Genomic DNA, 24,516 nt, shown 5'->3' with positions numbered 1-24,516 from the left:
GTGCCGGGCAGATAGCAAGAAATAGTTCTTGCCCACAGCATTTACCATCTCAGCTGTTCAGACAGGCAGAAGTGGAAGAAAGTGGGTGTTGGTGCTGCTGTGTAGCATGCAGGCTCTCAGAGTGAAGGTTTGCTTGCTGCAACCTAGAAAAGTCCCTGGCAGAGAATTTGCAAATGTCAATATTGTCTTTTTCTCCCTTCTCTTCAAAACACTAGATTTCAGAAGCCATCTTGTTTCACTTCAAAAATGGCTTTTGCTGTATGCTGAGGTAGCAGAGCAAGCTTGTTTTGAAATGAGTAATTCCCCCAGGGCTCTTTCTACTGTAAAACATGTAAATAATTAGCAGGGTTAAATGAAAAATTATTAATTCCATGTGTATGAGAGCAGTCTCTGTTGTGGCCTATGGTCCAACAGGTCCAGTAAAGCACATGGGCCACAGTCACTGGGAAGGAGTTGCCCCTGCATGTCCTTGAGCAGGGTGGTCCAACAGGCATGATGCAAGCATCATGAAAGCCAACAGATACCTTATTTGAAAAGCACAGAAGGGAAGAAAGCATAGCCTTTTTATTTTTTTCCTTATTAAAGCCCCTTTTATGTTCTTTTGAAACAAGACATTGATTAAATGAGTTGCTCATGGCCAGCGCTGCCAGAGCACAGGTTTTATTAGGAGTTGCTTTCCACCTCTTCAGAAAAAAGTCTCCCTGTGCCTTTCTTTGAGTGCACAACTGCCTGTAACTCAGTGTCCTGCAGTGAGCAGAATCCATGTGGAATTTGGGCTGTCGGGAGGCCCCTTGGTGGGTACCACTTTTTCAGGGGGCACATGCAGGTTTCAGGGGAGGTGTTGAGTGCTGTGGAATGAAATTGTGTTTGATTTATTACTTCTCACTCCTCTGGCTGTTGCATTTACCGGTGAAAAGGAGATGCTGCAGAACTCCAATGTCTTTAACTGTTGCATAAATAATAATTTTATGACAAGCCCCTCCTTTTTGCTATGACTCTCACATACTCTAGGTGTTGTAACCTTTCACACCTGCCTCTTGGCCATGACTCAGATTTTCCATTGCTTATATTTTTTCTTGTAGCCTCCAGCCACTTTTGCTTCTGGTGCCCACATTTCCTCACTGAGTTTTTCTGGAGCCATAAGAAAGGAATATGGGAACCTCCAGTTCTGGTTCATGAGGTTTCAATTCATTTGACCCCCCAGAAAAAAAGAAATTAAAAAAAGAAAAAAAGGAAGAAAAAGCTTGAGATTTTCAGTGCAGATGTGAGGTTCTTGTTCTCCTTCTTATAGAGGAACTGAAGAAAAAAAAAAAAAAAGTGCCTATATCTTACCTGAAACATGTTGTTTTGGGGGACAGTTGTTTCTTTTTCAGCTAGTTTCTTTTTCAAGACAGCCAAAAGTCTATTTTTTTTCTCTCACAGCCCAAAATTTCAGTGCTGTCTAACCCTGTTTTTAGTATTTTCATTCTTTTTTTGAATTCAGGTCAAGTTCAAAGGAAATACACCACTTTAGAACACAAAATCAAAGCGGCTTTTTCTTAGATGGTAAAAATAAATCCTCTAAGGTTTCTACACTTTTTCCACCATATCTTTTTCAGCCAGAACTTTTCCTCAACTAGAATGTGGGAAATATTCTGGTGTCCCCCAAAAATGCATTGTTTACTGGAAACCAGTTGCTTACTGATAATACTTCCCCTAATCTGGAGTAGATGGAGAAGGTTCCCTGACTCCTCTGAAAGATGCTTCTGGGCAAACCCAGGCATGATGTGACCTCACACCCTCATTGCAACCCATTTCCTAAATATGTGTTGCTTTGGGTTAAGCCTTTCTGAGAGAGTCAGTGTCATTTTAACAATAATTCCCAGGTGCATCCTGCCTGTGCTCGCTTTTCACTGTTCATTTTTAGGCACATCTTCAGGGTACTTCTGTGGTTTCTCCCAGTCTTAAAGAAAACATTGCTCATGGCCACGTTTTGCTGTCGCTTACTTCACCAACTCAGTAATTTGTGAGTTTTTATTGTACTTGGGATGTGAGGAGACCTGAGATTCCTTAAGCTTCATTTTAGGGGAGAAGTGACTTCTCACAGTGTGGGGGTTTCCTCATCCTGTAACTGAGATGACCATGACTGCAATGGGCCTTTCCTGTCACGGGGGGACCCATGTGATATATTCTTGTACTCAACACAGACAGAGCCCTTGCTAGAGAATTGTTTGTCTGCCAAGCTCCATCAGCCCTCCCTTCCCATTAACCCTGTGGCTGTAGACATGAATAAGGATTATTCACCCAAATAGTTCCGTGGCATTAGTATCCCTTCACTTCTAGGGAAGCAAGTACTGATTTCAGAGCCTAACAACCACTTTGTGAGGTGAAGTGACATTTGGTGGCAAAGGAAGAGGTGGTTTCACTTGCTTGCAATTCTTCACATGGCTGCCAGGCTCCTCTGGTTCAGTGGGAGAACATATGGGTTCAACTTTTCCACCTTAGTAGGATGTGGCCTTTTTGAAGCAGGTATCTCTGGCTGCTATAAATGGCATGACATTGTCCATACTGGAGTTAGTGGTACCTCCTATGGGGGTGGAGAGGAGCAGAGAAGAGAAAGGCAGTGCCCATCATGCAGGGGCAGCTCATCCTGCTTCATGGGGCAAGCCTGGAGGCACCAGAAAGTGGAACTGTGAGTTTTTGTTTTTCACAGAACAAGAGGACTGTTGTCAGGGCTGTTGTCAGGGCTGTTGTCTGGGCTCTTACTTGCTTTTCATTTGCAAAATCTATGCAACTGATAAACTCACCCATGGTTACTTTAGTTGGGTAACAAACAATGGCACAAAATCTCTCCTCCTTTGACTGCTCTGTGCTTTTTGTGACATAGTTGAACTGGATTCCTTCCCTCCTTCTCTCCCTGTGTCCCCCTCTGTCCACCCCTCTGCCTTCGCTCAATTAACACTCAGGGAGTTGGCGCTTTATGTTACTTGATGCATTTCTTTCTGTTTATATTTTCTTTTCCACTTCCCTGAGCTGGTTCACCTGCAAGTTTTGGATTAATGTTCCATGACACAAATGCTGTGGACATTTCCAATAAATTAAGTGACCTGTATATAAGGAAACAGGGCAAGAATTATATGCTGTGATGCGTCATGGCATTTATTTATAGTTTTCTTGGTTTATTTTCAGGGGTTTTAGCATTGTTTTTTGGTGGTCAGAAAGTATCAATAAAGATCAGAACTTGCTGTTCTAAATCCAAAATAACCTCATTGAGGTTGATGGATTAAAGCCATGATAAGTAAAATCAGACTCAGAGTTCACTGGCACTCATATCTTTAGTACATTTTTCATAAACTACCACATTACAACAGTTTTTATCTGGAGTCTTATGATACTTGTGGGTTTTACTTTCTTTTTTGATGGGTGGAAAAAAGCTCAGCTTTTGGGGGCATGTGATTTGTAGAAGAAAATGCAGTATGTGGTTTAAAGATTTGCTAACCTGATGGTGAACAAAAGAGCATCCCCAACACATGAGCTGGGGAAGCTTCACTTGTTTTTTCAGGTCAGCAGAGCTACTTGGCACCTGAGGCCTGCATTTGGAATGATCTTTGGAGAAAATTTGCCCAACTACTTTGATCACCAGAGTCTTCTTTAAAACTGGGATAATGCCTGTGACACTATGACACTTCTAAAGCAATACAAGGAGCTCAGTGCAAAAGGTGGTACCAAATCCACTTCAGGTCCCAGGCTTTAGTCCCAGTGCCTGCTCAGTCCCACCCAGTCATGTACTGCCTGGGTGCAATCATTACATTAAAACCAGCCTTCGAAATACTAGGAGAGAGAACCTGACCCTGGGCTACCTCTTATACCTGCTGGCAGCCCCTACATAAGTCTATGTGGGCTGTCCCTTCAGCATCTCCTGCAACAAGGACAGATGGATCTGAACGTTCTCCAAGATCATGGGTGCCTCTAAGTACTACAGTGCTCTCTAAGGAGCTGCAAGAATCCTGCAGCCAAAACCCAGGGCACACAGGAGGGTCTTTGGTCCTTAGAGTAGTAGTAGAGAGGTAACCTGTACCAGCCATGGAAGTCTGAAATCATGCAATTTGGCATTCACATATTATTCTGTGTTAAATACATAACATATGCACATTACTTTCATACTTGGGGTTGAATACTTTTTGATAGACACAAATCACTAAGCAAAGGCTAAACTTGTGAAAGCCCCTATATAATTCCCCTTAATCACTTGGATGCATAGTAATTGCAGAACATTCAATATAACAATAATAATGCTAAGTTTTCCAAGGAGACATTTTTAAAATTGTTGATTTCCTTTTAACCTGTCTTTGAGTCTGCAAAATGGAGATTACCTAGGTTTGCCCCACCAGGCTGTTGCTAGGTTTAGTCTTTATGTCTTATAGCTTGGAAGCATTGCATGAGTATTAATGCCTCCAAACTGCTCCAGTGAGGCAGTGAGTAGCTGTGGAAAAGAGATTCTCATGGGACTTTACTCCCTCTCTATTTTTTAAAACAGTTAAGAAATTAGAAAATCCATGAAGAAGTGTATTGCAACACCAGCTTCCCCTGGCTGTGTGCTTGCAGAAGGGATGCCCTGGCAGTGCTGGCATATGCCAGACCTACACCTGTATCTGCCTGTCCATCCCAGGGGTTGTGTCTTGATGCAACCTCTGGTTGCATCTACATCACACCAGTGATTAGAGGTCAAGCAGATTTTCTGCCTGCTGATAAGTTGGGATTTAATCATAGTACAGCAGAATTACAGCATGGTTTGGGTTGGAAAGGACCTTAAAGATCATCCAGTTCCAACCCTCCTGCATGGGCAGGGACACCTCCCACTAAACTCAACCCCATCCAACCTGGCCTTGAACACTTCCAGGGAGAGGACACTCACAGCTTCCATGGACAACCTGTGGCAGTGTCACATCACCCTCACAATAAAGAATTTCTTCCTAATATCTAATCTAAAGCCACCATCTTTCAGTCTGAAATTGCTCTTCTTCATCCTATTGCTACATGCTCTGTAAAAAGTCCTTTCAGGTCCTGCTGTCCAACGTGTCCATGGATGAGGGATGCAGAGGCACAGGAGAGCTTTCTTTTGAGGCTCTCCTGACTGTACCTGTGCCCTTGCTGCTCCATGTTATTAGCTCTGAGCATTCTTAACTGAATTCATATCCTCCCCTTGCATGCCCTTAGCTGAGTTTTGCATATTGTTTCCTGGTGACCACTGATGATGCTCTGGTACTGGAGAGCCCAGGAAGGCATTCCAGAGGTTTATAAAAGCAGCAAAGTTCCTTGTAATCCTTGATGGAAATGTGGACAAAGTCATGAGAGAAGGAACAACAGGCCCACCACTCATGGGTAAAGACAGTCCATTAACTTGAGGATTCTATGTTCTTGTATTTTTATTTTTGTGCTATTCTTTTTCCTTACTTTTTTAAAATAAGAAGATGCAAAACCAGCTAGAAAACTTCTGTATGTGAAGTGGGAAGTTTCTAAGGCTGGGAGGACAGGTTAGTTTGTCTTCTCTGGGAAGATGATTAGGAAACTTCCCTCTCTGGACTCCCAATTATAGTTTACAACAGCTATAGAAGTGTTGACTCTCAAGTGCCATACAAATATTTTATGGAGGGCAGCTGGAGTTTTAAGTGCTTTAATGGTATTTTATATGTGGACACAAGGTGTGTTAAGATGCTTTTTTGTACTTGGGCAGGAGGTTAAGCTGTATCATTAGCAAGAAATGGCTGTTGCTTGCATAGACTCATAAGAAAAGCAGCCACTTCACTCAGGACACAGAGGTCAGGTGTATCTAAGCCCACTTCTAGCAGCTGTATCCATACACATATCCCTGGCACACATCTACAGCACTTGGTGGGAGGATGCTGTCCCAGCACAGCCACGTGGCACTGAGCTGGCTCTGCCTGGCACAGCATGGACACTTTTACCCAGTGCTTTTGTTGGTGTATGGGAAAAGTAAGGTTGGTGGGAACTTATTAAAAAAATAATAAAACCCCAACATTACTCAATAAAACAATAAAATTAAAAAAGGACAAATATTTAGTGTAGGAAAAAGAACTATAATGGGCTTGTAATTGTAACGCTAAGAAAATGATCTTTTTGAAAAGTTAAGTCAACATTGAGCAGTAAGGAACTGGCTGGAGATTAAGTCTGAACTTTCGAAAGCTATATATTCCTTGGAGTTGACCAAGCAGCTTCATTGCCTCCTCTGCTCTGTTTTGCTGGAATAATAAAGACCAAGAAGTGCTGATTGGAGATAAGGCCTGAAAAGTGCAATCAGATAATCTGACTGGGGAAATTAAAGCAGAGCACTTTTCATAGGTTAAGGACAGGTACCCCATTGCAGGGATGCTCAGCACACAGTGTAATAAGACCATCGTCCTATTTAAGGTCTTTTCAGGAAATCTCAAACAGAAATAATAATCTCTGCTGTGGAGATTATGTGCAACTGAGTGATTTCAGGACAATGGTGCTTTCCCACTGGTGTTGGTGCCCATGTTTTAACCTGATTGCAGCCAAGTTTCTCTAGACTGATAGCAACATACCAGAGAGAAAAGACAGATCCCTGCTTTGTGTAAACGGAGGTGATAACATTTCTTATCATTTTAATGCATCTAACAGAAGGAAATACTCCAGTTCCATTCCTTTAAGTATGCTATAATTATGTCTATTTTAACTTAAAAAGAAGGCTCAGGTGTTTAGGATATTCTGAAAATTACCTTCATCTGAATTTTCTCAGGCTAAACTAGTTCAAGATTAGGCTTTTGTGGTTTGTTTTGTTGGTTTGTTTGTTTTTTTCATTTGTTTGTTGTGTTGGTTTCTTTTTTTTTTTCCTTTTTTGTTTTTGGTTTTGTTGTTGGCTTTGGTTTTGTTCCCAGAATAACTATGTTCTTAAAACCGTTTTGGTGCATGTTTGGTGTTTTTCCCTTGTCTTAAAGACAATTAAAGTCAGTTCACTTATAACAGAGAGGGTATACATGGATGTAATCACAAAAGTGTTCAAATAACTCAAATTAAGGTTTTTTAAAAACAAGCTGTATTTTTCTGCATTACACACTCTGTCATATCTATGAAAAGTCTCCCTTTCTTTTGAAGGCTTTCTAACATTAAATGTTTTTCATAAATTCTTTTAAAAGCAGTGTAGATTGGATCCATAAAGAATACACAAGAGTTCAGATATGTGAACATGTGTTTGTAGCATCACACGTGAATTTAGAAGAATATAAATTTTTGCACTTTGAGCCATCCACTGAATAGTGTCATACCTGGTAATAATGTCAGTGCTTGCTAGGGCATCCTAATCACCTCATGCAGTCCATATTTGAGTATACAGCCTGGCAAGGATTAGCAGGAACATTAAATCTTTATATGCAACATCTCTTTGTCCTCTGTTTCAAATCCTTGGCCCCAGTCTTGTCACTACAGATGTGTGGTTCAATCCAGCTCAAGTAAGGTTGTTTCACCTGCCTAAGACTGCAAATAGCATGAAATTTAAACAGAAATTACAGTGATACATCTGTCTGTGCTTCCATGGGAGAGAGAGAGAGTGAGCAGGACAAATTAATAGTTCCAGGTGAAGTTGAGGGAAACCAAAGCATAGGAAACTTAAGCCAAATGACCTCAGGGCACTGCTGAGAATCGTGGGAAAAGGTATTTTCCCTCCCTCCCTCTCCCTCTCTCTCTCTCTCTCTCTCTCTCTCTCTCTCTCTGTGTCTCCTTGCCTTGGGCTGGCAGAGCAAAGGGCGGGGAGTTTTGGCAGATTTTGTGCTAGGTCCCCTACTCCCTTTGTGAACTTGCAGGCAAGCAGCACCACAAGGATGGGCAGTGCTTCTTGTGAGCCTGCCAACACTCCTGACCTCTTTGATAGCCCTCAGAGAGAAAAACCCCAGAGAGGGAGTGCCTGCCCATTGCCTGCCCTATAACTTGCCTATACCTTCCCAATCCAGCCATTGTTTTCACCATACATCACAGAGCTGCTACAAAAGTTTCCCTCCATGGCAACAGACACAATGCCCAAGGTCCGGGTGATTTTCTTCATCCTGGAGAATTTTTTTTTGATGGATTTACACCTCCAGCCCTCAAAGCTAACTACTGTATTGTCCTTTGCAGTAGTAGCTGGTTCCTCCACAGTCCAGAAAAGCAGCAATGAGCTCTGCCACTTCCACCTGCCAAAAATTGTGGAAGGGATGTCAACCACATCTGTGCTTCATCAGGTTCTGTCCTTCCTAGGAGGTTTTACTTACAGTTTCCTGACAGAAGATATCTGGCTCAGGGTGGGGTTAGGTTTATAGACAATAGGGGAACATTTACTCCCCAAAGGTCAGCCTTGGGGAGAACATCTGATCATTTCCACCATGGATGGATAGACTGAGGAGGTGAGGGAATCCAAGGGAGATGAAGGGAAAAGGTGATCCAAGTCAAAAAAAGTTAATGGGAAGGGATTTCCCAGGTTTTCTTTTCACTTTTCTACTTGAAGCCTTGTAATGGATAGTGCAGGAGACAGTGTCTGCAGAGAGATGCAAGAATGGTCTTTGAGAAAACATTTGAAGATACATCTTGCTCACAGGAAAGCTATCTATGTTGGTAACCTGGAGTGATTTTTCTCCCTAACAGAAACTGCAAAGAGAGAAAGCTCCTAAGAATATTAATACTACTCTCAAGGAATTGTTTGAGATCATTCCTGGGGATGGGGATCCACTGCAGGAGCGAGGCACTTACACATGCAGAAGATGTGCTGTCGTGGGTAACTCTGGGAACCTTCTGCAGTCTCAGTATGGCCAAGATATTGACTCCCATGACTTTGTGCTGAGGTGAGTAGGTACCATCTGAGCTCCTGATGTTTCAGTTGTTTAAGATTCACTTGTGGGTTTGGGGACAAGTGAGCAAATAAGATTTCAGAGACTGTCTAGTGAAATCTGGTACTTTTGTGAGGGGAAGTGATGAGACCTTGACATTAAAGAAAGAACCCCAAGAACCAGTATAGGCTGGGGACTGACCTCTTATAAAGCATCACAGAGGAAAGGGACCTGGGAGTCCTAGTGGACAGAAGGATGACCATGAGCCAGCAATGTGCCCTTGTGGCCAAGAAGGCCAATGGCATCCTGGGGTGCATTAGAAAGGGTGTGGTTAGTAGGTCAAGAGAGGTTCTCCTCCCCCTCTACTCTGCCCTGGTGAGGCCACACCTGGAATACTGTGTCCAGTTCTGGGCCCCTCTGTTCAAGAAAGACCAGGAACTGCTTGAGAGAGTCCAACACAGAGCCACAAAGATGATGGAGGGAGTGGAACATCTCCCTGTGAGGAAAGGCTGAGGAAGCTGGGGCTCTTCAGTAAATAGTGAGTGTCAGGAGGATGGTGATGACCAATGATAGGGTAAGGAGAAATGGATGCAAGATAGAGCATAGGAGGTTCTATGTAAACATGAGGAAAAGCTTCTTCACAGTGAGGGTGACAAAACACTGGAACAGGCTGACCAGGGAAGCTGGGGAGTCTCCTTCTCTGGAGACATTCAAAACCCATAAGGACAAGTTCCTGTGTGACCTACACTTAGCTCCTGTTTCGGTCCTGCTCTGGCAGGGGGGTTGGACTCAATGATCTCTCAAGGTCCCTTCCAAACCCTAACACTCTGTGATTTCTGTGATATCAATAATCCTGCAAGTTGCAAATTTGAGGTAGCTGAGATGTTTTTATTCTCAACTCCATGTCCCTCTTTATGGAGACATTCCTGTGTGGAATTTCTTATCTTGCCTGGCCTGCATTTCCAGATTCATGCAGAAAAGGCTTTGCTGCACTCAAAAGCTGTTTTTTGGAGTAGTAAATAAAGAGTAATGCACTCAGATGAATATTTCTGCTCCTAAGCCTTGCCCTTGCCATGTGTCCCAGGCTAAGGAGAAACTCTCTGTGATTGAGAATTTTATCTTACAGTCTTGGATTTAAATTTTAGCAATCTCACAATAGACTGGAAGGGATAGGATAAGGTTTTAAGATTCACCATGGAACTTTGTGCAGCAAAGGTGACCTCTCTATGTATTAATCCAACAAACAAAATCTCTGGTGAACCAATATTCACTTCCACATGCCCTGAAAATACAGACAAGCAGAGGGAAGAGCTACGGAGTCTGAGGGGACACCTTTCCTTTCAGATAACACATTCCAGCCCACTTTTATTTGTTTAACTGTCTACTTCTATGGCAGAAGGAAATTTCTCCTCAGTTTATCCTGCTCAGGTTGGGTGTGCATGCTGCCATCTGCCATGCCATGCTGCCAGTCCCAGCAGGGAGGTGGGAAAGCTACATAGACCCGAGGGCAAAGTGTGAATGAGACAACTAAGGTGCCACCCTAGCCTTTGTCCTTGTGTAAAAAACCCTCCATTTTATATCTTTGACTGACTAATCTCAAAACAAAACAGGGTGAGTCTCATGCTTTGCTGAGTATTTCTACACAGTATGATGTGGGTCATTGCAGGGAAGAGGCCAATTCAATAACAAATCCCTACAGGCTGGCATCCTGCAGTAACGCAGCCTGGCACAGACTTGATGATAAACAGATTTTACCTCTCCCATCATCAGTGACCAGAGCAGCATGTTGTCTGGCAGTGTATAGTCCTCATCATCATCTCATCAGCTACATCCTTCCTTGTTCTCCCTGCACTTCTGCAAGGAACTGAGTTACTGTCTTAGCAGAAGACTCCACTGGGCTGCAGAGAAAGCCCCTTCTGCTCAGAGCCTCCTTGGGGGGTTCTCCATGGTGTTGCAAAGCATCATGGAGTCATGCAAGGTGAGTCAGGACCAGTCTGGGGATCTCTTAGGTCCATCACTCTACACCACAGAAACATGCAAATTTCTACCAGCAGTGAGAGAAGGAATTGCTGATGTGTCCCCAAATTTGCTTTCAGAAGTGAATACAAATGTAGAAGCATTTCTTCAATCCTGAGTTCAGAAACCCCTGTTCTGTTCCTTGATGCACCTAACATAAGGTAGCCCTGTTTGGCCCACAGATTTTGAGTGAGGCCAGGTGGGACCTGGTCATATGTCCATGCACTGACCTCAGGGTTACTGAAACCACACCATGTGTGGATGGAATGGCCCTAAGTAGGGGTATCAAAGCTGAGGACATACTACAAAGTAAGGTTTGAATAAATAAAGTGTCAGCAGTAGGTCCTGGATTTGTCACAGTTGCTTTGGTGACTTTTCATGGTAGGACCATAAGTAATATTTACTGCAACTTATTACCTTGATCCTAGACACCCAAAACACATGAACAGATGGGGGGGATGAAACTTCCAGAAGTCCAGCTGGTGGACTTCAAGGCAATAGTTTTCTCACCTACTGGAGGTTTCAGCTTTAGAATGAAAGGTGTGTCCTCATGGGGCTCCTGGCTTTTTTGACTAGCTCTCTGATGACTGTAAGGATGTGCTCAGGGATACACTTGTTTGGTAGAAACTCCCATTCAGTACAACGAATCCCACACAAAAGCTGAATTTTCATTCTTTCAGTTTATCTGCTGTGGGTAATGGTCATTTTGTCCCATTTGAGGATCACTGCACCCTGTCAGGGCTGTCTAAAGAGCCTGCATACATAAGTCTTCTTAGCCATGGAGCATTTTCTTGCTACCTCAAGCAAATTATTTGGGAAATAACATGTCTGTACCCACCTAATTCCTCTTCCACTTTTTCACCCTCTTGCTTCTTACTTTTGGGCTGCAGAATGAACCGTGCCCCTACCACTGGCTACGAATCAGATGTTGGGAGCAAGACCACTCACCAGTTTGTTTACCCTGAGAGTTACAAAGAGCTGGCAGAAAATGTGAGCATGATCCTGATCCCCTTCAAAACCCTGGACCTGCGCTGGGTTGTCACTGCTCTCACCACAGGCACCATCAACTTGTGAGTATGAGCAGGCTGAAGGAGCTCTCAGATATTGCTGTAAGACAGACAAGCCCATGCTGGGCAAATCCTTGATTCTGATAAGGCTTAGGGGAGCTTTAAAGACCCTCTCAGGTCAGGGTTCAGTCCTGACCACTTGCTTTCTAGGAAAATCTTAGTGTTCTGGTGCAGTGTTTGGCATAAAGATCGAGGTCCAGCTCTTCCCAACACCATGGTCTCAGAGAAATGAAAGGAGGAGTTTTTGCTGCTGGAGGTGATCAGTTTTAGCAGGGGCTTCTTGGGCTTTGGGGTTCAATGTCTCATTCTGGACTTCCGCTTATCCTTCATACTCTCCTGTCCTTTGGGAGTACAGTAGGTAAAGACAGCATGCCCAGATGTACCCATAAAGCCACCTGAAGCATCAGGTGCTTGGAAGCTTTTTCAGCAGTGGTCCTAGACACCTGGATTATCTCACCTGAGACACTCTGGTGGCCAGTGGTCCTCCCACATATATTATCGCACTTGCAGAAGGGGACAGGGAGGCAGAGAGGGATGCGCAGGCTGTTCACACGAGGCAGTGAGAGTAGAAGAAGGCCATGGCAATCAGTCCCCAGCTGCAGCATCTTACCCTGGACAGGTGGGTTAGGAGCTCAGTCCATCTTTCCTGGTAGAACATGATTGACAGCTGTGCAGAGGAGACACCATTGTTTAGTGTCACCTGTGTGCCTTAGCCTTAAATTCATGTCTTCTACCTGGGAATAATGTATTATGCTGGGACCTATTCTTTGTTTCTTCTCTGTGAGTGCTTTCAGAAGTAAATGTTGTCCTGCATAGTACATTTGTGATAGAACTAGAAGTGTGATCAAAATGCATTTTTCCTCTGGATGCCTACTAATGAATTCTCTCCCTTCCTTTAAGATGTCTTTTCCTAAAATCCAGAGAATGAAATATGTGACATCTGTAGTGTGTATGAGGTTATCTGCTGGCTGTATAGCCACAGCATGGTGGGATTGCTCAGTGGGCACATAGGCAGCAACTGCAAATCAGATTACTTTATCCAGAGAGAAGTACTTCACAACATTTCAACAATTTTTTTCCCAATTTCAGAGTCTCGGAGATTAAAAGGTTGGGAAAGTAGGTCTTGTTGACTGGGGATAAGAACCACATCTCATTTTTAAAGAAAATTTTTGTTTTGCACTTTAGGTTATTTTCACTTCAGATTAAGAGTCTCTTGACTTGTAACAAGTGTGTTTTAGTCTCTCTTTACCTTTTTTTTGTCCACCAGCACTTAGTATAGACAATCATAAGTTGTCTTGAAAAGTCCCATCGTCAGGACACACTCCTAACTCAGAAAAATCAGCCCACTTAGAAAATAAGCTTAAAAAATCAATGACACTTCATGAAAGGCTTAGAGGTATTTTGTTTTTTTTTCAAACTCAATATTGATAAAAAAAGTTGAGAACCTCAGCCCTTAAACCTGAAACCAAATCCTATCAGAAAGCTCCCAGCTTCCTTCACTGCCCTTTGCATGTAGCTCCTTGCTGCAGCTTTTCAAATCCATGCCTGCACTGGGAAGAGGAGCTCCCAGAGGACCAGTTTCTGCCATCGTCACCCATCTGTGATTCCATCACTGTCACTTCTCTGTGCCCAGAGCTGTTTACTATTTTTTGTCAAGTTATTTACCCTCAGAAGTGGCAACAAGTGGGTTGCAGTGGTAGAGCCTGTTAGGAAGCTATAACTACAAGGCAGTCACAGCACATGAAAGGAAAAACACATTTGCTTATTAAATTACAGGGTATATTATATATCTGTAATTAGATTATATCCATGAGTTTGGTAAGCATCTGGTATAAATTATGGTGTGAGTATTTAACCCCATGGAAGAAATACCAGTATTTTAAGATTTTTGCCATATTTGAAGCAGAGAGATTGCATAATTAATAAACTAGCATGTGCTGGATCAATGAAATCGGAAAACCATAAGCAAAAAATTATAAAAATTCCATTAACATAATTTTAGGCTAGCAGAATAAACCTATGAGCATGCATTAAACACACAATATCTGATACAGAGTATAAGGAAATTGTTGAGTATACATTTGTGAAGAGGAGAAGGCATCTAATAAAAATAAAGACCATTTAAAATTGGGTGGTTTAGAAGAGAAGGAATACTCACCTTAGTGCACTTACAGTGAAAAAGGATTATGTATGTATTATGGTTCAAAAGAAAAGCCAAACTGCGATGGTCTTAATGTGAGATTGAATTGGTAGCTGAATGATTGTCTCGGACATGTCCCCTCTGACTGACTGATGTCCCATTTCAAAACAGCTCTGTAAGACTGAGCATTGTCACAATAAAACCAAGAAAAGGCCTCCAGGGCAGAAAACCTTCAGGCCCTCATCAGTCATATTCAGACTAGTTGCCTTAACTTTCCTTCTGCAAGTCCTCTAGAGATCTCCATCGTGAAAAAAAGTTCCATATGTCTCTTCTTGGTGTAATAAAGAGCTATCTTTGTATTCCTTAAAATGTTCCACACATTCCACGTGGGTCAACAGTACAGTAAATGTCTTGTACAGGGTAGCCAGTGATGCTGTCAGACTTCACAAGAGCCCTGCCAAGTGGCTCATACAAGATGTGTTCCAGATAATATGAATTCCCCCTTCACCACAGGCTTCACTCTTTGTCCTATTCCTGCGTGGTATTTATGGAGTCACAAACTCCCTGGCTCCATGCAGCCCAGGTTTTACATGATTGTGACAGTGTAGGTCTCCATCTGGTCTTCATCAGTCTGCCAATACTTTCCATGTGGTTGTATGAAATTCTGCAGCCAAGTGACAGCAGGACTTGGGTATTGTTTCTCAAGAAAATAAAATGATTAAAACAACTGATGTCATCTGACAGGAACCACAGCAGTGTCCTGGTTGGATTAGAGGTTTCTGCAACTCCTGTCTTGAAAACTTCATGCTGTTCCCTTTGGCCTCTAGTGTACCTGGCTAGATGTCCATGTAATATGACCCTCCTGTTCTCTTCACATCACCTTTTCAGAAAAGCCTGGCTGTTTATTTGTATTAAAAAAAAAAAAAAAAAAAAAAAAAAAAGAGATTTTGCCAGTAAAGAAGCCCTTTATGTCTTCATAACTACAAAAAGGACACAGGATCACCAAGACTGGTTTTACTGACTTTGTTACCCTAAGTCATGTTCGGGAAGCAGATGCAAGGGCAGATTTGCTTGGAGTAGATGAAGTAGTCTGCATGGGTAGTCTGCATTAGCATCTCTTGTCACATCTCAGGGAAGCTGGAACCCATCTGCCACATCTTCAACTGCACCCAGCCTGGGGCAGGGAACTAAGGTCAGGGATGCCCAGAAGTACCTAAGGAAACAAGGACATTGCCAGGTCACCAATGGTTTGGAAAGACTTAAGCTAATTAAGCTTAAGCTTAATCAAAATGCTGATAATATATAGTTCAAAGAGAAATTAAACATGAATCACAGTAACCTTGTTGTTACAAAAAATCAAGCGGTAACATTTGGACTGCACTAATGGAAGGTTTTGGTGACTTATCACAATTCAGTTAAGAAGTATGCAGAGTATATTTTGGGATACAGTTGAGTTACAAGGCCAGTCCTGAATTTTCTTGCTTGAACAAACTCAGGGAGACTTTTTTTTACAGCACTCATGATGAGCTGTACAGTGCCAGCTTACACTGTGCAGGAGGTATGGGGAAAAAGAGGATTTATTTTGTTTTAAGACAGAACTTGTGATTTCAACCCAGTCATAAGATATGACTTGGAAGTTTTATGCTGGGAACTGCAGGAAACCTTCAGCAGCCCCTTTAGGAGGAGGGGAATAGCTCGCTGCTGAGGGGCTGCCTACTGAGAATAGCAAAGCTGCACATAATCACAAAAATTATGAACTCTGATACCTCTGAAAATCATGCGGTAGCTGCAAGTGTTAGGAGGGGAAAAGTCTCCCCCTGGTGGGAATAGATTTTTCTGCCATGAAATCAAAAGTCCTTGGTGTCATTAAAATGTGAAGACTGTAGCAGTCATGGGCCTAGAAGTAGAAGTCAAGGCTCCACATAATATAGACTTAACAATATATTGTCAAATAAATTTTTGCTTTCTTGCTGTCAATAATTAACTTGAAAATTTTAAAATGTAATGGCTTCCTATAAACTTGCTTCAGTGACACCTTGGCTCTTTTCATACTGTATTACTTAGCAGCAGCCTCTTCTTCCAACAATTTCTTGAATTTATTGCTTTCAAATAATTTGGATTTATTATTGTATATTAAGAATATTCTTTCTCTGGAAATGCAGGAAAAATATTTATATGTTGGGCTTTTACTAATCGTGGTGTTCTTTTGGTTTTGTTTTGGTTTTTTTTCCATCTAACAGCACATATGTTCCAGTTCCACGGAAGATCAAAGTCAAAAAAGAAAAGGTGAGCAGTGCTGATTTGTGAATTTGTTTGTGTTTTTTGCCTCTTTGGGAGACAACAAGAATCCAAGGAACCCCTTGACAGTCATAAAAACTGCAGGCAGAATGCACACACTTTAAAAGGCTCAGCTAAGCTAAAGCTTTAGCTCCCATGTGCCATCCAGGCCATAGATCAGTCACTAAATAACTGAGGTTGGAAAGAAAGAGCTCTTGTCATGATGCCATTGCCTTACCAATTATCTGAAGGTTGCATTGCTTCCTCTGGTACTGCCCATGGAGATCTAAGGTACACCAGTTGTGTTCACCCTCCACTGCATTGCCCCCTTTCCCACCCTTTGCAATCATTTGGATGTCATGGGACTTTGAGCTGTGGAAAGCCGTGGGAGTTTTTTTTAAATAATTTGACTATTTGAATGTTGAGGTTGTTTCTCATTCCTGGATCAGTTCCTTGTGATAAAGAGATAAGCAAGCCCTGTAAAAGAAAGCTGTGTGTTTTCCAGTCAGTGGAGAAGGAGAAGTGGTGGGAAGCTGACTCAGGGGAGGTTTAGGTTGGATATATTAGGAAAAGGTTTTTCACCCACAAGGTGGTTGAACAACAGAACAAAGTGCCCAGGGAAGTAGTCACAGCACCAAACCTCCCTGAGTTCAAGAAGCATTTGGATGATGCTCTCAGGCACATGGTGTGATTTGGGGGGTTCCCTACACAGGGACAGGAGTTAGACTTGGGTCCCTCCCAACTCAGCACATTCTATGATTCTATGGTATCAATGTTTCCTGTTGCAGCTCACAGCTGTAATATGTGTGTGTACAAACAAGCCTGAAGACCAGGCTCAAGCCAAGTCCATGCTGGTTTTGTCCCAAGTGTATTAATACAATGTTCAAGCAAGATTTGGAGGATAGCTCAGACCAGGGAATATTCTGTTTTGCACAGGGAGAGAATTCAACAACGTGGACAGGATCTGTGCCATGCCACTTACCTCAAGGCTTACAAAATACCTCTAACTCCTTTTATTTCATAGTGTAGATGTGTAGAAGGCAATAAGTTAGGGGACCTCACTTCTCTGAGAAGGTTGAGGAAAGAGAAACCTGATGCCTACCCTACAACAGTCAGAAAAGAGTTCACCCCATGACTCCTTGCCCATGCATGCTGTGGTTTATCAGATATGCTGGAGGCAGTATTTCCCCTGAGGCAGGGTGGTCATTCCTATATTGGACCTTTGGCCACCATGCAGACTTTTGTTGTTGTAGCTGCATGGTTGGAGGACATAATCAAGGCAGGCTATTTAGGCAGAGGTAAAAGATGTTTCATCTTCCACACACCTTCCAGCAAAGTAAGTCTTATTCTCTCAGCCTTTGAAGAGTCTGATTTCCTGAGGAGGATTCAGGCTCTGAATGTTGCAAGGGCTCGTAAAGTATGACATTAGCCCCAGAGCATTAAAATTATAGATTAAAGCACATGCTCCTCATTCAGCAGGCCAGGTTTGCCAAGGGCTTCAGATGAGCCCTCTATCCAGTATCACTTTATATCCTTGTGCTTTAAACCATGGACCTCTGGGGGTATTTATTAAGCTTTTAGCTCATCCCTACCTGTTGTGAGGAACACATTAACCTCTGCAAAACCCTTTGTGTGAGATGCACTGTGGCAGGCTGTTAAACTCACATCACAGCTGAGTATCACCAACCCAGGATACTGCAGGTGACACACAGCAGCTTCTCCAGCAGGCAGATGAGGAGCTTGTGTATCTGCCCACATTGTGGAATGAAAACACCCTGAGAGAAGTGATCACACACAGATACAGTATCAGCAATTGACCTCTGACTTTGTAAAAGGAAAAGCCTTGCAGCTAACCAGAGGGCACTGAGACACTGTCACTCCAATTACAAGCATATCATCGAAGGAAAAGCCTCTCTCTGCCTGATTCAGGGAAGAGCTGAACTCCCACCAGTCCTGTACACTGAGGTCTGATCTTAAGTGCTCTGTTTCCATTAGATGGCCTGGTATTTTCCTCAGGAGATAACCAAATGCAACGCATGTCTTGTAAAAAAATAAATTAAGAAAAGAAAAAAAAAATAGACAAGCGGTTTCTAAAGCACCCTGGTCTAGTGGAAGGTGTCCCTGCCTATGGCAGGAGGTTGGAACTGGATGACCTTTAAGATCCCTTCTAACCTAAACCATGATACCATGATTCTGTGCAACTAGGCAGAAAAATCAGTTGCTGCTCTATTCCCACCCAAATTACAGTTGGATTCAATGATCTTATGGGTCTTTTCCAACGGCAGTGTTTCTACAATTCTATGAAATCTGACATGGCATCCGTGCTCAGGCCTCCAACTTGCCAGAGCTCACCTATGTTACAGCACAACACTGCAGGGAGAGGTGAATGCCTAATTTTTTTCTTGTGCCATTTCATACCCATTAGTTTCAGTAGAAATCACCCAGGATTAACATTAACATAAGCAGGTGAGGTATTAAGATGAAGGAAGGTACAATCCATGCATAATTGAGTGTGGGAAATATTCTTGAATGCACTTAAGAGTGGATCTTTATTTTTCCTTTTCACCTTCTCTCAGGGAATAATTATTATTCCTTTCCCTCCTGCTCCTTTACCCCTGTGTCCTTCAGGTGTGATATGCTACTGTTGTGGGGGTTTTTTCCCAGGGCATTTTACTAATTAATTTCTCTCCAATTTTCCCTAGATCCTCGTTTATAATCCAGCTTTTATGAAATACGTCTATGAAAACTGGCTCCAGAATCATGGGAGATACCCCTCCACAGGCTTTCTGTCTTTGATATTTGCACTCCACATATGCGATGAGGTCTGGTTGTGTTTGGATATATGGATAAAATATCAGGACATTTCATGCAGAAGTGCCAGGAACATGATCAGGCCACTCAGTCAAACTTTACTCCTCTCTCTCCAGATGCAGAATCCTCAGCAACATACAGTTATACTCAACTGAAAGTGACAAATTTTGTTAATGCCAGCAAGTGCTGGGGTTTAAGATGCATTCCAGGGGAATGTAATTAAACATTGTCACAGTTTAATGCTGGCCCAGCAATTAAACCAAGTAGATGTTCTTGATTAATCCTCCTCCCAGATAAAGGAAGGAGAGAGAATAAGGGAGAGAGACTTATGGGTTGGAAACTAAACTACACAGCTTTAATGAAACAGTAATGATAAAAAGGAAAACATACTAAATATATACAAATATACAGGAAAATTGATACCACATTCCTTCTCCCTTCCCCCCAATAACTCTCACGTCACCACTGAGGCTGCAGGGCAGCCCTGGGAAAGTCCAGACTGGACTCCTGGGGTCAGCAGCAGTGGGGAGCTGGAGGCAGGAACACACAGATTCAGGCTGGCATGGATCAGGAGCACAGGCAGAGGAATGGATGGAATCCTCCCAGGATGCTGAAGCAAACAGGGACAGGCAAAGAAAGGGAAGCAGGAAGGGGTTTGACCCTTGTGATCCCTCAAATTTATACTGAGTATGTCGTGTATGGGATGGAATACTCTGGTCAATTTTGGCATCTATCTTGTTCATTCCTCCCTAAGGGAGGGTTTCAGGTGTGATCTCTTTTCTCCCTCCAGAGGGCAAAATGTTTCTCAGAGCTGAGCAGTGTCCTTGGCTCTGCACACCAGTCTCTGGCTGTAACATTGAGTGTTATCTGTCCCAGAAGCAGACACTGTCTGAGAAACTTGCTGTTAATTTCAGCCAAGTGCAGTTACCTACAAGAGACTTAGCTGAAAGCAAAAGTACAAGACAGAAAATCACCTTTATCCTGGCCCAAACCAGGACAAACATAAATAGTGGGATTCCCCTCATCATTAAAACACATCTGAATATGGATATTTAATGGAAGCCCAAATTGTATTTTGTAGCAGTGTTTAGGTACCTAGAGCTGTTGGTGTTACCATGGGTATCCCTTCTGCCTCCAGCTGCCAGGACAGAGAAGTCTCTTGGTCTTGTGTGACATCTTCCCATGTTGAGTAGATGTACTGAGTATCCAAGGACATCTTAATGGCACTTATGTTTGAGCATTTTCATTGAGGGTCTTATCTATTTAATAAGTGGGACAAAGAGGCTAATTCACCAAACTAACTCTCTGGTAAGACATTAGGGGAGCAATGAATGTGCTGCCTAAATTGCCACTCACTCTAAGAAATGCTCAGGCTTCTCTTTTTTGATATCTAAATCTTAAACATAATCCCACCTGAAGAACTCTGTTGACCAGCTCCTACATAAGCAAATTTGAGGGATGCACATCATCTATTTTCAAACCCAAGGTTTTGGGTCTATTCAGTAGGTAATGGTAAATCCCTCTGCTCCAGCAGTTACTTTAAGAAATTCCCTGGCCTGAGTGGTGTAAGGTGCTCCTGGGTGCTTGGAGACTTAGCTAGTTTGTGTAAGGCTAGGTCAGCTCTACAAAATACTGCAGTCATGGGCTTGTCAGCATGGTGGATAAAAATCACTATGCTGGCAAAATCCCTGTCCTCGACCCAGATTTGCTGATGGAAGAGAGCTTTTGTCACCTAGGTCTGTGTTGTTTGTAAAGGTGATGGAAAAATTGCTGGCAGATACTGTACCATAGTCAAGGCAGATGGGCTGGGCTGCTTGAGTGGAGCCTGTTTTCTAGTAAGCAGGCAATGCTCAAGGCTCTGACATAGAAATTACATAAAACCAGCTTGTATTTGGGTGGGTACAGGTGTGGGTGGGTTAGGACACTTGTTTGTGGGCTATAATACCTAATAAAACCCAGCCACATAGCCACTCCCAGTGTAAATAAGTCAACTGTGATGTTTGGACTTTTATCTCCAGAGGAGACAGGAAGAGCCAGCAATGATGGCAGAGGAAAGGCTGTAGGCATATACACATACACAGAACATAATGTTCATCTGCCTCTGAAGTGATTGCAAATGTCCTGTAATTAAACATATAGGTGGGAATTGGCATGGGTTATCATTTAGAAGACTAGGAGCAAATAAAAAAAATTTCTACTCTTTATGGCCTTAATCAGCTAAGGAGAAGGTTACCATCCCAAGCCACTGACTTCTCTGAGGTCAAACACCAAGCTTAGGGGACAAGAATGTTTTTTTTTCATATTGCTAAAAACAAGAAGTAATGGATACAAATCTCCTTTTCTGTCTGGGTTCAGATATGATGGTGGTTTCAGCATAGCTCAAGTCCCCTGAGCAAGCCTTCTGGGACTGCATTATCTGGTGCTGTAGAAGAGCTGTGCACAGAACTGAAGCCCTCATGTTCTGCAAGTCTCTAGATATCTAAACTGAGGCTCAAGAGACTTTCTTCAACATTTCAGAGCTTTCCAGGCTGTAACACTAGATCTCTCTTACTTTCTAGGTGAATGTGTATGGGTTTGGAGCAAACAGCAAAGGACACTGGCATCACTACTGGGAAAATAACGCTTCAGCTGGAGCTTTCCGCAAGACCGGTGTCCACGATGCTGATTTTGAGTTCAATGTAACTTTGACTCTTGCCTCCCTTGAGAAAATAAATTTTTTCAAGGGCAGATGACCCTGGCCCTGGGGAGAAGTGGGAGCTGCAATTTCCAGCATGCAGCAGGACAAAGCTCAGTGAAGACAATCTGGGCACCAGCCAGGTTGGAATCTGCAGTGGATTCAGAGCCTCTCCCTGCTGCGGTGCCCACGCAGGGAGTGCAGCCAAGGACTGGCGTCCACGCTGCACCTGATTTCCTACTTACAGATAGCTGGGAACTACAAATCACTTGTGGGAATGAATGAAGCTCTGCTTAGGCTCTGCAAATTGATTCTTGAGTTACTGATGAAAGATCTGCCTGTTGCAATTAGGAGAAAACTGGGCACAAAAACTGCTGTTCGTGTGTCGGTCCTTTCCTCAAGTAAGGCAGGGGATCCTTGAAGAAGAGTGAAAATAACTTCTGGGACTTGAGACCCACTAGGGCAGCTGTGAACATCATAGTAAGGATTACCTCAGAGAAATGAATTCACTTCTGCTGTTGATCATCTTTTTGACTTCTCTCTTCTTTTTCCTCTATTACTTCTGGTTTTATGCTGTATTAAACAAAACCACAATGAAATTGCCTGGAGCAGTAAATTTTTCAGCCATTGCCTCATTCTGTGTTGATAGCATCTAGAAAACATGGATCAAATCATCATCATATGTTATTTAATATTGCTTTCTATACAGCCATAATGAGAGAGGACACAACACTGAAAACTCCAGAAAAAAAAAAAAAAGAAAAAAAAAAGGAAAAAAAAAGGCCTTTTTAGCCACTTGTATGTTTCTCCTGTTTGGTTATATATAATATTGCTCTTATTTTTTTGGTGGAAGATCCTCTGGAATGCTCATTTTTATTTAATCAGTTTAAGGTTGGAAAGTGGACTTTTTTCTTTCAGTCTTTTATATGTGCCTTTTATAACTGCGCAACAGATGTAATTTTTTTTTAAGGTGACAAACCCTAAATTAAACTTTTTTATGAAAAGGGGGAAATTAACCAAAATCTAGCCTCCGTGTGTTGTACTTTTGTAGTCAGAAATAATAACAGCTCCTATATTGTATTTAAGCAAACACAAACAAGACTAATTTTTAAAGGTAGATTTTACCTTTTTTATGGGAAAATATCCAAAAGTTCTAAGGAAATTTTTCCTCTTATTTTTTTAAAAATCTCTTTGCAATGTATCTATTTGAAACAGAAGAAATACCATGGGTTGGGATATCAGCTGGTAATACAAGAAGAATCATTTGCCCTGTAGCAACGTCTACCAGGACACGATCTATTCAAGCTTGATCCTATAGTGCAAGGCAGACTTCAAAATTATGTCCATCTCTGGAGGAATGAGTACATTAATATCAGTACCTCTAGGCAGTGAGAAGAGTGAAGTGATGGTGGAGATTTTATATCCACAGATTTTTTTCTGCAATCAACACACTTAATCTTCAAGGACAGAAAAAGTATGAATCTAAGAACAAAGTTCAAGTAGTGAAGAACAGAGGAACAGTGTGGGGGTTTTTTTTCTTCCTGATATAATGAAAACGGATTCATGGATTATTGATGTGTTTTCAGCTCTGGTGAAGCCTATGGAGCTGTTTCCACAAATTTCAAGGGACTTTAGATCAGGCTTGGAAAAATGGCATATTTCATTTATAAAAGATTGTGATGGTTGGGGCTTGTGACAATTTAGAAATCATCTAAATGTCTCATCTTTCTTGCACCAGGTATGGCAGCATGTCCAAGCAGATGAGTATTTGAGCTCAGTGAAAGCCCAGCCCTTCAAGCAGTGATGTGCTGCACTCCAAGGTTTATCCCTTGTCTTTCCATGGTGGTTGATAAGTGAGCTGCCCTGGGAGGCAGCAGTTCACAGCACAATGGCACAGTCAGCTGAAATACACATATTTTGGGCCGAGCACCACTTGCCAACATGCCCTGCTTTACCTGCACTCACAGGGGATAAAGGGGTGAGGATGCCAAACTTCTTTGTGGGGAACTGAGCTCCCTTTGCTGTACACACATGACCCTTCAGTTTAGCAAAATGGAAAGAGAAGAATTTTCAAGTCCTCATTCTGAGACCTGTTGATGATCCTGAAGATTCCCCTTCCTAGCATGAACACACCAGCAGAACACACCTGCATGTCACAGGTGCAGCAGACTCAACGGGCTTAGTATCTTCTACATGTTCTTTGTAAAAGTATCAAACATTTCTACCTTAACCATGTTTGTTATTTTTTTTAAGCCTTCCCACTCTTTAAATCATTGTTTAACAGTATTCTTCTGGTGAGATGTCACAATAACACCAAGCAAAGCAAAGAGGAAAAAACTCCATGGAAGGCCCTAGTGGTATCCTCACCTGGTGGCTGGATTTCAGAGATAGTTTTTTCATCATTAATTTAAAATATTTTACATTTTTTGTCCCACAGACAAATGCTGGTAATTCAGAAGCACTTCATTATTATTTCAGTCATTTTTAGAAAGACCTGGAAGATAACTTGTTGTGGTTTGGTACTTGATTCCCACTGATATTTTTTGCCACATATGGCAGCTTGACATCAATGGAAGTGGTAAAAAAAAACCCACAACATAACTATCTTTTAGGCTATGTGTTCTGAAAGGTTCCTTTTGCTGTCCAATTTCTAATTTTCCCCTGAATATTCTTCCTCTGACAGCACATATAAAACATTGCAGCTTATACCATCATGGA

General features: G+C 42.3%; 1 protein-coding gene across 3 annotated transcripts in view; it reads left to right on the top strand.

The window, feature by feature from the left end:
- The window catches only part of ST3GAL1 (ST3 beta-galactoside alpha-2,3-sialyltransferase 1), a 76,101-nt gene extending 53,121 nt beyond the window's left edge, over positions 1-22,980 (top strand). For all 3 annotated transcript variants that reach the window (XM_030446061.1, XM_030446063.1, XM_030446062.1), the window contains 5 exons: positions 8,632-8,828; positions 11,720-11,899; positions 16,277-16,322; positions 19,016-19,135; positions 21,683-22,980. In XM_030446061.1, the coding sequence (XP_030301921.1) occupies positions 8,632-8,828; positions 11,720-11,899; positions 16,277-16,322; positions 19,016-19,135; positions 21,683-21,856 (717 nt within the window). In that variant the 3' untranslated portion in view covers positions 21,857-22,980. The remainder of the gene's footprint in view (positions 1-8,631; positions 8,829-11,719; positions 11,900-16,276; positions 16,323-19,015; positions 19,136-21,682) is intronic.
- Positions 22,981-24,516: the final 1,536 nt, after the last annotated feature.

Source organism: Calypte anna, chromosome 2 (assembly GCF_003957555.1).
Source record: "Calypte anna isolate BGI_N300 chromosome 2, bCalAnn1_v1.p, whole genome shotgun sequence".
Classification (NCBI taxonomy): Eukaryota; Metazoa; Chordata; class Aves; order Apodiformes; family Trochilidae; genus Calypte; species Calypte anna.
The sequence above is the reverse complement of the archived record's forward strand: the minus strand, read 5'-3'. Positions and strand labels throughout refer to the sequence as shown.